This window comes from Ceratosolen solmsi, unplaced genomic scaffold (assembly GCF_000503995.2).
Source record: "Ceratosolen solmsi marchali unplaced genomic scaffold, CerSol_1.0 scaffold2, whole genome shotgun sequence".
Taxonomy (NCBI): domain Eukaryota; kingdom Metazoa; phylum Arthropoda; class Insecta; order Hymenoptera; family Agaonidae; genus Ceratosolen; species Ceratosolen solmsi.
This window is the reverse complement of record NW_011948422.1, coordinates 4767752-4783700: the sequence shown is the minus strand read 5'-3', so window position 1 is coordinate 4783700 and position 15949 is coordinate 4767752. Positions and strand designations below refer to the sequence as shown.

General features: G+C 28.4%; 1 protein-coding gene across 1 annotated transcript in view; it reads left to right on the top strand.

Moving 5' to 3' along the window:
- LOC105362032 (titin-like) overlaps positions 1 to 15949 on the top strand; it is a 74119-nt gene that overhangs the window by 48234 nt on the left and 9936 nt on the right. The window contains exons 16-17 of the mRNA XM_011499357.1: positions 1045 to 1166; positions 15365 to 15738. Of these exons, the coding sequence (XP_011497659.1) occupies positions 1045 to 1166; positions 15365 to 15738 (496 nt within the window). The remainder of the gene's footprint in view (positions 1 to 1044; positions 1167 to 15364; positions 15739 to 15949) is intronic.

The window sequence follows — 15949 nt, the reverse complement described above, 5'->3', positions numbered from 1 at the left end:
GGAAGATGTAGATTATAATTATGCCTGTCTCTTTTCTTCATGTTATCAAAAATTATGGTCAACAGTCTTGTTTACCAACAAACGGCTAGTTCATAACCAATCTATTATAAGATGGTGAAACCATTTATATATTGGAATTTATATAGAGGAATAGAAAATAATAAAACACAACTATTATTAAACTCCGCAACTCCGCAACTTAATATTCCATTTACAAATGAAATATAAATTTCATAGTTAATTGCTACTCGGTAGCAGGAAATGAAATTTATCTTAACTTTCTTTCGGATATATTTAAAAAGATATTTTAACTTGATACTGATAAATAAAACTCTATTCTATTAATATATTCAATATTTTTTTAAAAATAAATAATTTTATAATAATATATAGTTTGTTATAGTTAAATTTTTAAAGAAGCTAATACACAAATTTAATTCGCAACATTGGAATAAATTTGGAAAAACACTTTTCCTCTTGACATTTGCAACTTGAATTTCACGTATAAATTAATTTGATACTTGAACTTTGTACAAGTTTGTATAAAATATTATAACATTATTGAATTACTTATTTTTAAATGATTATACTAATTTCTTAAAAGATACGCGCTTGGCTTCATATACGGTACATCTACCACTAATTTACAAGAAATTTAGAATCTATTTAGTGTTATTACATTCTATCTCTCGAACAATTCCATTAATATAAATAAAACATGAAAATAAACGTATTTGAAACAAAAAACAAAAAACAAAAAATTTTATGTCATATTATGTGAGATTCAGTTATATTTTGTTTTAGATAAATCTATATGAATCTATGAAAAATTACTGATTTTTTAAGAAATTATTAGACACGCTTATTCAATAAAAATAAATATCCTCGACATATATGGATATATTCGAGATGTCGTATAATTTACATTTATTTATCTAATAAATTTGCCAACATCTATCTAGAACAAAAGAAGCACATATCATCAAATAATTTAATGAATTTCTGATTAATTATATTATGTTTATTTATCGTTGGTAATTTTAGATCCCAGTCAAGCCGTAAATAGTAACCATATGGATAGTGTTTCTGAAGGTTTATCCGAGCCAGAAACAAAAACATTTTACGAAAATCTACCATTTCATGGTATACAAACGCCACCAAACAAGGTAATGTTATCAACATTTTTTAATTTTTATTCAATCATTTTTCTATGTATACGAATACGTTTTTACTGTTTGTCAATGCGTTTCACTCTTATCATATATATTTTTATTCTTTTTTCCTTTTTTTTTACAAATGTAATAGTTACAAGGTAGTGAAGTAGAATAATCGATAAAAAGTCTATTTTCACAAAATAAAGATGCTGTAATACGTGCATCGTTCAAATTCTTTGTAAATGATACATAACAAAACATATGGAAAATGTTGCTATTTAATTTGCCAATGATTATCTACGGTTCCAAATATTTAATCGTTTATTTATATTTTAATTATAATTAAATAAGCTACATGGTTTTCGATACAATTTATAATTCTAATGTAATGTACTTTACTTTCAATACACCGAAAGTACACTTATATTTGCAAGCGAACTACTACACAATGACCAAAGTTTCAATGAAATAAGCGATAAAAAAATTTTTTATAACAATCTGAATACTCAAACTCTTAATATAAGAAAACCGAACCATTTTATCGTCATTTCTGTATAAAATTTATTTATAATTTTTTTATTGCGAAACTATTTTGAAAGATTATTGTAGAATAACATAATATAAAATATAAAATTTAAGTATATGTAGATAAAAATAAATCCCTATAATTTATATTTGAATATCTATTAAACTTAAAACTTGATATCTGGATTTATTATAAATTGTCTGTTTAAATAAAGAAAAAATAACTTGAGTTCCATTCCTTTAAAACGTTCGAAGTCACCACAGCATTATTTTCAAATGACTTTTAGAATTATTAGAAGAATAAATTTTATATGATTGTTCTTAATAATATATACACTATGAATTAATCGGGTGCAGTGTTGATGCATATTATGAAAAATATGTCCATCATAACTAGATTGAAAACGACATGATAGAGAAAAAATTACTAATTTTCTTATCGACCTACTGTAGATAGTTTGAGCCATGTTGTGAGTATTAAGTAGTTTAACATATAAATATTTATTAATAAATTTTCTCTAGATTAGTGAAACACTCGTTACATTTTTCTCGTTTTTCAACTATACGAGTACTGAAAATTTATAAGCTTACCTATAATTTATACTTCAAAAGTAATCGAGATAATTACATCAAATCAAATAATATATTTATATTATGTAGTTATTCACCTTGTGATAAATATTGTGCTTTACATATAATGCTTCGTATTTATATTTTTGAGAATAAATTAATTAAAATCAATTAACGTACAATCGAACCGATAATTCCGAAATTAATTTTCTATTCTTTTCTTTCTTTATTGTAGGAATTTGGAAACATTTTTTAATCATTATTGATTTTTTATGGATGAAAATTATTATTAGACGAATTATTCGTCGATTTATAATGTTCATATAACAAATATTGCTAAAATCTAATTTATATTTATTACGTTCTTAACTGACACTCGACTACGAGTTTAAACTGTTAAATCAATAAGAAATTGAATAATTAGCTACGGATACATCAATTTGGTATTTGATATATTTATTAAACATAAATTATTTATATTTTAGTATGCAATGGAAATAAGTTAAATCTTTAATGTGTTATGTGTCATATTATTAAAAATTCATATACGCCAGAATGTATAGGAATTTGAAATAATAACTTGGTAATAAAAGTATTTTTATATTAAAGAATGCAACAGCTGACATTAAATTAATTTTGTTAATTTATATTATACAGATATGCACTTTACATTTTTATGGTGAAATCTTATTTTAATGGTTTTTGATAAATGCTATTTCTCAAACTCTTTTAAAATATGGAGTTAAGTCTGTATGACAACGATGTGTGCTTTATGGAATTTTAAAAAAATACAATTTAAAAGTCGCTTATGTATAACACCTGATGTATCAAATTGTTCGTTTCACTAATAATCGAACATATAAACGAGTACAATAATATTGGTACAAAACTATATTTTACGAAAATTGATAAATTAAATTTATTGACGAGGATATTAGTTGTGAATTGTAATCTCTGGGAAAAATATAGTAAAGTATACTGAATTGAAAGCTTTTTATTTTCTCTCTGTTGTAAATCTGCCTAACTAAATCTTTGAACCAACAAAATTGGTTAAATCTAATGTACCAGTGGAACAAAATGTTAAATTTCGATTGAAAAAAAAAAAAAACAAAAAAAGGATAAATCCATTCATCGTTTTATGCGCTTTTATAATACGTGCGATAAGAAAGTTACGCTCACAGACGCCACAGACGCGCATCCACACGAATATCCGACCGAGCAATCGAGCTTAAAAATAATGTACAAGCAGTTCCGGTTACTTAAAATAAGAAAACCATTGGCCAGTAATCAATGAATGATTCGAGCACGATTACTCTTGGTGCAGTGTAAAAGAATAGAACATTTTTTGGAAACGAAGAAGACACTTTTATATTGGAAAATTGAGGGATTCGCAGGAAGCAGTGGGAAGGTAAGGTACACTCTCACACATTCTCGTCGCCAGGCACTTAATGGCTTAAGAATTTTCAAGTAGCTCTAATTCTAGACTAGAGTACTCGTGGCGGAACTCTCCATGTACACGTGCACATTTGCTCATTCTCCGAGCAACGAAGCGAGTAGCGTGCCCTTGCGGCAAATGGCCCGCGCTGCTCCACCCGCGCATGTACACAGAGTATGTACCGAGCTTCGAGGGGGTGATTCGGCGAGCCATGACAAACGAGAGCCCGGGAGCAGCCGCAGGAGTGCCGGGTATAACGTTGGAATCTCGGGCCGAGCACTCAGACATCCTTGGGAGCACCGAGCGCGGCCAAAGTCACCGTGAAATGATCGCATTATGTGGCTCACCCCCAACGAGTGCCACTTGGTCCAGTGCTGCACGTCCGAGGTTGTAATACGCGAGCGAGAACGACGACTCAAGGAAGTCAAGTGCTATCGAGCGCCCTTTTCATTCCCTTTTTCACTTCCTCGAATTAATAATACGGATTTGCTGCTTCGGCCCGACCATTATTATCGCGCTGCGCCTGCATATGAGCATCTATAGGCTTGGGGAACGAGTTATAGAAATGGTACTGAAGAGAATGCTGATGAACTGAGCATTTTGAAATATCTGCTGGGGTGATAGAATTTTTGTTTACATTATCAACGAGTTTATACGTGCCTCGGATAACTCGTATGATTTTCACTTGGGGGAGGGAGTCAAGGGCTACTTTGTTATCGTTATACTTGAATTTTTATTTTATTTTTTATTTTTTTTTTTTTTTTTATTATTTTTTTTTATGTTTTTTGACTAATATTTGCTTCGAATTCTCCAACTCGTTTGCGGATCTTATATTTAATCATTTAAATCGTAATTTCCAATGCCAGTATGAAAAATTTCTTTTGCATCTCGTTTACATCTTTTAGTACATTGTTCGTTGTTCTCGGGTGAATCGATTTAATGAAACTATATTTGATATTCCTCGATAAATAATTAGTAATAAGTAGTCGCGTGAAAGGATTACGAAATTAATATGTTAACTTCGCTAGTAAAATAGTGAGTAGAAGAATTATTCCACGGCTTCTAAACATAAAAGTTAATAAGCTCGTTTAACGTTTGAAATTGAAAGACTTTTATATAAAAATATTTTTATGTAAAGCTAATCTTGTAGGATAAACTGTTTCGTATTAAATGCTTTATAAGATTAATGAATATTTCCATAATTTTCTTATCGTCGTATTATGAAGATGATGTTTTTTTTTTTTTTCACAAAACTTTGCTATTTTGAATTTTTTACTTCTTTACGGCGTTAGAATATATTTTCGTGTAATTTAATCATTTTTAATTTTATTGCAAAGTATTAATGCAACTAACAGACGATTTATTACGAAAGCGTAAAGATATTGCTAAACTCGCTTGAATGGCCTGATTTAATAGATCGTTCACTGCTACACCAAACTTTACCAGAAAACTTTTAATTTTCCAAATAAAAATAATGATATTATGCTTCGTCTCAATCATACATTGATAAAAGTCTAAATAAATAAATAAATAAATAAAAAATGCAAAAGACGAATTAGAATGAATACAACAACTATATAAAACATATAAATTTAATGATGATGTTGAAAAATTCACACGCTTCTAGTCTCCTCGAATATTCGTAAAACTAAAGAAAACTAAAGAAACAGTTTTTTACTTAATAAACGAAGACATAGTACTTACGAAAACAAAGAAGTCTTATACTAGTAGTACCTGTCTTTTATTCTCTATCTTTTGAAAGTAGAAACAAGCAAAATGGACTGAGTACAATAGAACAACGAAGCCATACATGAAAGGTATCGGGGTGGGGATGACACGTACTATTTCTATGATACATCGACTCGTAGTAGTTGAGCATCGACCAAGTTAACGGCTGAGGTATGATTTAATTCATTCCATCAGTCGAAAATATATCTTTTCACGAGTTTCAATAATGCAATGAAAATTTAAGAGACTTTTAAATGAGAGCACATCATAATTTAGTATTATCACAATTGTTTAATTGTTTAATTGTTATTCTTATCTTATCGTCTCTTTAATGAGTAATCAAAAAATCAATAAACACTTTTGTATAGTTGATGTATTCGTTTCTAATCATCGTCCAACTATCATACGAAATAATGTATTCAACGCTAATTTTTTAATAATTTATAGCACTAAACGAGATTTTCTGGGCCAAACAGAAAATTCCTCTGCCGTCACATCTTGTCGTAAGGAAGTTTTTGAATTAAAAATGTATCTCGTATAACGGTTTATTTGATTTTATCACTTGTAAAAGAGAATAAACCTTTCAGTGTTAATTTTAATCAGTGCGATAACTTAATTTAATTTCTAATAGCCTTTTATATTGAAAATCTTAATATAATAATAATAATCAATTTTAATTAAATTGAAACAAAAAATTTCTGCAAAAAGTAAAATTATAATACTCGTACAACTTTGAGTTTAGCTATCATTGAAAAAATTGTGTTTTTTTAAAAAAAAAAAAATGTCGATTAAATGTTAACCGAGTATATTAGAATATAAATTATTTATTATGAGGTAGAATAATTGAGGATATTTGAAGTAAATATTGAAAATCAATACTGAATTGAATACTTTATAGCCAAGAATTTTGTCGAATTTGTTTAAATGTGAATAGCCGCTGAAAAGTAACTTAGAGTATGTCAATATTGGCCATTTCGTGCCAATCTTTGACGAATTGAACATTATTTTACAATATAATTATTTATTTTTATATTAAGTTGATATAATCTATTTAATTATATAAAAATATGAGAAAATTTCAAAATAGTTAATTCATATGCTATATTAACCTATCAATCTTGAATATTCTTGTATTTGTGCCTTTTAATAAATAAATGTCTTTCAATTTTAACAATTATAGCTTTGATATTAAACGTGAGTGAGTTTTTGTGTAGTAAACTTTCATATTTTAAAATGTTCTTCTATCCAAAGATGTTAAAAAGTTTGTGTACAGTATATAAAGTGTAAATACGGCATTATATGCATATTATAACTTGAAACGTTATAACTTTTAAGAAAAAAAGTTGTTTGAGTACTTCTTAAATTCAAAGTAATGAGATTTTATAAGTTTTGAAGCGCCGATAAAGGTACATTTATAAATAGTATATTCTGTTATGTCAAATATGCATAAAACTTAAATGAACAATTAATAATTTATTTTATTTTAATAGAGTAACTTTGTAATGTACCTATATATTACCTTTTTTTTGACCTTGTTTGGTAAGTAAGTAGATTACGTCAAAGCATATATTAAATTTACATCGAGATATTGATTTAGTATATGACGTGTATTAGCTTAATAATCTTAATTCGCTTAATGTTTATATAGGCACAATCTAATGATCATTTATTATCTTCGACTTCTATTAGTTTGCAGATTTTTTAAAATTATTCATGTTTTGAGTAAAAAAAAAAATATTTGTTTAAATTAAAAATATTATATTAATATTTATCATAGGTTTTAAACATTGAACTTATTTGAATTTAATGTGTATTAGTAAAGTGGATATCTATTAATCATTAGATCCTATTAAAGTGGATAGTTTGTTTTAAAAATACGATAGACCAGTATCTATTAATAAAGGTAATTGTATCAAATTTAACTGCTCTCTCTCTCTCTCTCTCTCTCTCTCTCTCTTTCTCTTAACACATATGTTTATACATATACATTAATTGATTTATTTATTCATTTAGACGTACTACTAACATACTTGTATTTGTCATAATTACATTTCCTGGATATTAATAATTGCTAAAAAAGAAAAAAACCATGTTTATCAACATTATATGATAAACATGATGTTCATCGTGTTGGTTTAAAATATCAATTACGAATTGTTCATTCGATAACAATAAAATTTATCAAATTTATCTAGAAAATATGTAAAAGTATAATGGCAAGATATATTTTATTGACTCAATTATTTTGAGATTTTTGCTGTGTTTTCAAAAACATGGAATAAGAAGCTTTGAAAATTAAACTTAATAATATAATCATTTATGTGCCAAAACTATCTTCGGACTACAACAGGCAAATTTTCTCTAGTCTTTAAGGAAATAATCCCATTCGTTTTATTTATCACAAGGTGTAAGTGAACTCTATAACAATAATATCGGAGACTTAAGTAATTTAGTGTATCAAAGTCGAATATTTTTCCTGATGTGCGTGCAGTCACTTCTATATTATTAAGGTAATAAGGTGGTACTTGAGTGGTTAGGAGCAGTTTTCTCGATACCAGTTCGTGCAAAAGCGTAAGACTATACATCAAATAGATAATTACAACTGTGTAAGAATGGGTGCGAACACTTTGAGCGAAACTTTAGTATCAGCAATGATTCTTCGTATCTTATCCATCATTAATTTCTAAATCAATCTTTTAGTCTTTGTTTTCCTTATACTATTTTTTATTTCTTTTTTTTTTCTTCTTTTTTTTTTTTTTACAACGTGTACTATCTTGTTTTCTCATTTATCCTTTGCAGTGCTATTATGATAAAAATCTTCTTTCGGTCTTACTATTCTTCTCTATAATGCTCTTTTATTTTAGTTTGACAAATGCAAATATATGTCTATGCATATCAATAAAGAGTGATTGTTTTTTTTTTTTTTTTTTTTTTTTTTTTTTTTTTCTATAAATAAAAGCAAAATAAACAAATAAGTACTTAATTTGTATATGATAAATATATTTTTCATTTATAAATTAGGATTATTTGTATTTAGAATATTTATAGGGGAAATGGCAATAGAAAACCTATATTGAATCGAAAATTTATGCTTCGTGTTCATTTAATCACATAGAAAATATATTCATACGTATATGTAGTGAAATTTTTTATCTTTAAATGATTTTATTACCCAACGTTCATTATCAATTATATCTATACCTAAAATTTTATTAAATACAATTATTTATCAATTCAACTAAATTGTACAATTAATCGATTGTTTTACGTCTATATGAATTAAGAGCCACAATGGTCAATGGTATAAAGTGTTGTATGTAAGAAATGGGATATCAAGAAGCGATAAAATTCATATTTACAATGGAATTGTATGTTTTTAGTCATCGAGTATCGAAAACCATAAAGCTTAATTCAGTGACAATATGTGTTCGTATTATTTATTTTCAAAATCAGCCTATCTGACACTGCTAGACATTATTAACAATATGTATTAACAATAAAGCAATGCTAGATCGTAGTAACTAACATTAACATTTGATATAATATACGAGTTATTCCGTATTTTATGTATTATTTATGTAAATATTTAAAAGTATTTTCATGAATATCGTAGTAATTAATAAAGCATACGGAGCTTATAACAAACACAACGATATTATATCATTATATTTTAATTTTTATTATCATTCAAGTTATATTATTAAGTTCAAGTTATATTAAAAAATTATTATAAAAATAGAGCGACATGGTACAAATTGGCTACAGGGGTAGGTATTCATTTATACACAATACATAAAAACTTTTACACTTACGAATTTTTCAAAATTCATGTTACCATTCATTGTACATACATGTAATACATACAATTTTTATCTCAATTGGCGAATGGCTTTGTATCCTAAGTAATTTTTTACCGGCAGAGACAATAACGTGAAACCCGTTCGTATGATTGTACATAGGTTCACCACACATCTCTATAATCATTGATCATTGCATGATAAACGTGCATGTAATCCCAATAGAAAGGAGCCCATTTATACCCATAACATCTGTACAACGATAAAATAAATGTTTCAGCTGGCTAATTTCAAGTGGCTAATTTAGCTTCTGTGCATCTGTGTGTTTGTCCGTTGTGTTTTAGTTGCTATCCCCTAAGTTTACCCGAGTTGGCTTTCCCTCGACATTGCATGATTACACTTATGCGCTGCACCCGCCGGCGACGACGGCGCCAAGCATCTCGCCCTACTCATCGCGACCGGCATCGAGGGCCACGAGCCCTTGCGGCGGCGCCGGCGGTAGTTCCGGTTACGAATCCTCGATAACGCGCTGCCACCTCGGGCCCCACTACAGCGATCACAATATGCCTCGCGCTAACTCGCCCGAGCCCAAATGCAACAGCCTCAAGCCCAGGAGACGCAAGCAGTATCATCAGCATCACCAGCATCAGCATCATACGCAGTTTTATTCGCTGAGGTTATGCCGCAAGCATCGGCAGCACCAGCACCGATCGCAGACCGACGACGAGTCGCGAGTCTCGCGGAGCTATAAGCTTTACGCGATACCGATCTATCGCACCTGTCCCCATAAGAGCGCGAGCAACAGTACGATCGCGACTAGTCTGAGATCGAACGATTCCACGCCCGTCTCCACGCTGTCGCGCAGCAGTACGAGGACCGAGAAAGTGATGGAGGAGGGCCTTGTGACGAAAGTGACGCAGCCGGATAAGGACGATGCGGACGCAGACCCGCCACCCATACCAGCTCCAAGAGCTACGAGAAAGACTGATCCCTCCGAGCACACATACCAAAATGTACCCTCTCCCGTATTCCCCCAGAGCTTACCCACTACGGACTCCAAGCTAAAGGTTTGTCGACCGATCAATTCATCTCCGATTCTGCTGTGTGGCTGGCGTTTCGACATTCGAAATGCAATAGCGCTTGTGCGACTTCTGCTTATGGATGAGATGATTCGTTGGATTGTTGCTGTCAGAGTTTCTCGTACGATCAATGCCATTTTGTTGTCAATTTTTAAGTTGGCTCATTCTCATAATAATCATTCACTGTGCATGTGCCTTGAAATATTATAAAGACTAAGGGCGGCGAGACTCCAGGCAACTTTGAAACGAATCTCTATAGCATGATCGTTTGTTTATCTATACATTCTTAATTCCTCTTTATACTTATCTTTATTCGACTGTGAATAAAGTAAGGTGAATGTGACACGTATTATAGTGTATAATGTGCAGTTTTAATAGAATTTAGTCTCACGTATTCGTACTAATCATAATTGCATCAATATGGAAATGCTCTTCGATCGACGATTTTCTTCTCTAAATAAGGTAATGATAATTATTTGCGAAACAAAAACAAAAACAAAAACAAATTCGTGATCTGATACACCGTTAACATAAATCCTTATATTTTGTTTGAAACTGTTCGTCAAACTATTATCGCTTAAGATTTTGAAGGTGCATTTTTCAAGTAGTATTATCATTTTTCTTATAACGGTAATTGATATTATTTACATCATAAGTCTATGAACATAATAAAATTGTTCTAAAATTTCATTCAGCATTAGAGTCAAAATTTTCTTTTTGTAAATCTCACGAATATTATTCAAATCATCATTAATTAAAGTCGCATTCGATATATTCGGAAATGTCATCGATGACGTCAGTACGAACAACTTTATAATATAAAAAGCCACTTTATTATGTGCATCGCCTTGCTTTATTAATCTTACGCCTAATTCTCGTCTCGTCATTTATAAAATTTTACGACGTTCAATGAATTATTGATATTTCTTAGCCATGCGTCGTATTCTGCTAAAGAATAGTCAGTGATTATTTCTTTTTTTTTCATCGAAACTACTTGTACAAAGCTATTAATAAAACTTTTATATCGTGGCATTTAAGTATATCTACTTTAACTCAATCTCTAATTAATTTTTTTCCATTCTAAGATTTATTCCACTATTGTCTATTAATTTCTATTATTTCACTTTAATTTATTATAATTTTATTACTAAGTAATAATGATTAAAATCGAAATACTAGAGAAAGAAGTGGTGAATGTCGGAACGTTAGCGATAAAAAATCAAGCATGTAAATTATTTAATTGGACAAGAAAAAAAAAAATATACATACATAGTAGATTTTTTCATCAAATGTATGTTACAATTTGATGTAAATATCGACTATAAATAATTTAATATATCGTGCCGTCACATATAATTGCATAGTACGGTTTTATATTAAGTTGTAAATTGAAAATCCAATTCTTCATTGCACTGTATTTCATATATTGTAATTTGTAAATCAAGATTTATTCGACAGAAATCTCCATTTTTATAAAAGAAAATTAAATTCTTGGTTTTATTTCTATTAGGTATTTAGCTGATGGAACGAACATGTTATAAAAAATATAAAATTTTCTTTCCAAAGAGATAGAAAAGTGAATTTAAGAAATATTTATAATTAGTAAAATATATATAATTAAATTTTTCTACCATCATAAACGATTTTAATATTAAAACAATTAGTATTTCTAATATATTGAGTAATTCAATCTGTTATATTATTAAATTATGATTAAAAAAAAACTTAATGACAAGTATAATTGCTGATACAAAGATTTATTTGCAAAGAAACTACAACTTCGTTATTCTAATCGAAAATTATTTTACCGGTGTTTCGTGTAAGATTGTCAACCAATCTTTTAGTATATAATTTAAACTATATAATAAACTTTGCAAAAATGCACGCAAATTGGTCAACAGACAAAAAAATAGGCATTTGAATGGCTTTAGTTACAGTAACCAATTGTTATTACGCGGCATTGTTAAATATATCGTATAAATTGTATAAATAGTGTAATTAAAAATTTTTTTCCATTTACAAGTCATACAAGCTCAACCATCTCGTATTTAAAATATCTTTGTGAACCTGAAACGTCCATAATGACGAAGAATAGTTTCACTCATCCGTTTCAAAGGATTTTCACCGTTGAATTTTATTTCAACATCGCGCTTATATATGATACATGTTAATGAATATAATAGTAATAAATTTTAAAAAATTTATTAATTTATTAATCTCTATGTAAAAAATCGAAATATTCGTCTACTGTATAGTTATTGGGTGTATCCAGTTTTACCAGATGAATCGAATATTTATGAATTCATCGGACGTACGTACTTCAACTACTGTTTTCTCAAGTAAGTCTTTGCTCTTAAGTCACATGACATGTAATAATTTTCTAATTACTCAAGCCTGCATTGTGTATAGTGCTTTGTAGATTAAACGAAGGTTTATGTTTATCAATCTGTTTACGTATATTTTTCTAGTTATAAAATTATTCTAAATAAAAATCATATTCTTGAGTATTTTTGATTATACGCCGATATTGACTTTTTTAAATATATCGTTTAAACAAAGTAAGAGTAAATAGTTGCTTAGCATTTTAGAAAATACTATTTAGCCATTAACAATATATTTAATAATCGATCAAATATTTGAAAATATTTACTCGCACATTCCCGTAATTTTATATAACAATTTGTGGCATATAAAAATATTATTTCCTTATAAAGTCATTTTATTCACAAAAACTAAATATAAAAATCTTCGTGTAATTTAAAGTGAACATTTTTGTTTCTTATTATGCAAGTTCTTTGTGTTATTTAAAAATATGTAAACATGGATATAATATACCAATCTTAATGTTTATTTATTTATTTTTTTTTTTTTAAACTATTTCTAAAATTTTTTGAAAAATTGATCGTTTTGAAAACTAACATAATAGACTAATATTAAATAATTAATTCGATGAAATATAAATGGTAATTGGAATGCAATTTAAGACGTTATTCATAAACTGTTCAATTTTATTTTTAAATTATTTATTTTTCTATTAAATAATATTTATATTACTCTTCTACGTGTTTTTAAAAATAATTTTAAAGTCATACAGATTTATAACTATATGTACAACATAAATTGTTATAATATATTAATTATCCTATTTATTAATTGTATCATAATTTTTTACATTTAAAGATAAAATGAATTAAATTTAGTCTATTTTTTAAATTTAAACTCTTGTAATTTATCATTTTTCATATCATTATTTCATTTTCACAAATTTATATGCGAATCATTATTTTTTGAACATTACGATTGAAATTGAAGAATGTTTTGAATCTAAATATTAATTATTCTAAAAATTAAATTCTGTAATCGAAAGAAATTGCAATCTAATTGACTTACATAACTCATGATTGTTACGCACATTTTAATAAACTAAGTTAGTTCGTATTTAAAGAATTTTTTTTTATGCTTTGCTGCAACGAATTCATGAGCACATAAATGTAGCTACGGATACTTATATTCGCAATATTTTTTATTTATTGAACATCATTTAAGTCCTGATTTTTGTTTATAAAATAATAATAATAATAATAATAATAATAATAATAATAATAATAATAATAATAATAATAATAATAATAGTAGTAGTAGTAGTAGTAGTAGTAAAGCATTTTAATCAAAGATTTTAATTATCGCAGATTAAATTCTTACAATAAATATACATATTTTTAATTAGAAAATTAGAATTCGTTAGTGAAAACATTTACTGGGTTATCAAATATTCTTTAATTTTTGGTTTTGTTTTTAAAACAACTGGGGTTTCTATTTCTATCGCGTAAATACAATTAATTTATGTCAATACAAATTATGATAACCAATCACATTTTCTTTCAATTTCTACTCTTACAATGTACTAAAATCGAATTTTCTCTAGACAAGATATTACGTATAATAATTCATATTAAAACAATAAATAAATGTAATACAATTAATTTATTTATGACATATTTATAATATATTCATATGAATATCATAACGAGAACTGCTAGAAACATAATCACTAACGTCTGTGGAATAATAGGTTTAACTTTTATGACTTCAACTTCTCGCGTTTCTTGATTTACGCGGTGATAATGATCATATTCTTTGTAATTTTTAATTTTTAATTTCTTACATTTTATTTTTAAATTGCACCGTAATTTTACGGCTATTAGGATTATCATTCAACTTAATATGTTATTTTCAATAACGTTAATCTATATTATTAGAAAAAATTTTAAAAAAATTCTAATTAATGGAAAACAATTTATAATGTTAAATATTTTACATTTTTAATTTACGTAAAATTTATATGATAATTTAAATTTTTAACTTCAGTTTTATATGTCTCTTTTATGATACAGTATAATTGATGAATATCATTTCACTTTAACGAATGCAATTACAGTAAGTAATTTAACAAGTTAAATTAAACTAATTAAGTAATTTAATTATTTGTAGTAATTTAACTATCAAGTATGAACTTTAGAACTTGAAAATAAATATGTAAACTTTAATTAAACTTGAAATAATCTACATAATTATTGATATATTTTTATTTCATGACAGATACTGTGTAGAAAATATAAGAAATCGTAAAAGAAAAAAAAAATTTATTTAAGTAAATTGTCGCGTTAACGATGGAAGCTTTAAATAAATATAAATTTAATTTATTTACCGGTATTAACAGTAATTATAGATATTCAATTTTCATAGACTCATACCGTTGTAGCGCAATAATCGTCACATTCGGAATTTATCAAAATATATTACTATTAAAATCTTTGATTATACAAATTTTAGCCCACTTAATTTGTATTAGCCGTGTTAAAGTGAGATCTCTTTGAAATTTATAAAAATTATAGAAACAAGAAAACAAAACAAAAACAAAAAAAAAACAAAAAAAAAACAAAAAAAAAACAAAAAAAAAACAAAACAAACCAAAAAATGTGCGTAACAATACATCGGATCTCCTCGTACAAACCGGAAATCAATAATCCATGTGCTTTCTTTTGTGAATACTAACCCTGCGATGGACTTTTGCAGACAAACAGTATTTACGACTACAAAGAGCACTACCAGCAACAGCAACAAGAGATGCAGCAATACGGTTATCCATTACCGAGCAATAGCTCCAGCCAATTAACGCTTCCTCTCACTCGCAACCTATACCATTCCTCGTCAATGGTCAGTCCTCTGCAGGATTCTTACATCCATGCTAACAGTCGCCATTCTCTCAACACTGCCAATTTTACCTCATCCAATTACCTCCATCAGCAGCAACAGCCACATTACGTCCAGGATCACGCCACAGCCAATACCCTGCCCTTCTCCCTCCTACAACAGCCGGGAAATCTCATTGACGTACCTGACCTCACATACGACCGTCAACAACAGTATCAGCAGCAGCAGCAGCAGCAGCAGCAGCAACAACAACAACAACAACAGCAACAGCAACAGCAACAACAACAATCTCGGAGAAACTCGAATTCGAGCTCGAGAAGTCGCAACGAAAGGCGAAAGTATCGCAATAAGCACGAGCGCAATGAAAGAAAGCAAAAACAGCAGCAACAGCGCCAGCTGCTGCAGCAGAGCATGACGTCATCCTGCGAGACGAGCTTCGAGCGCGTT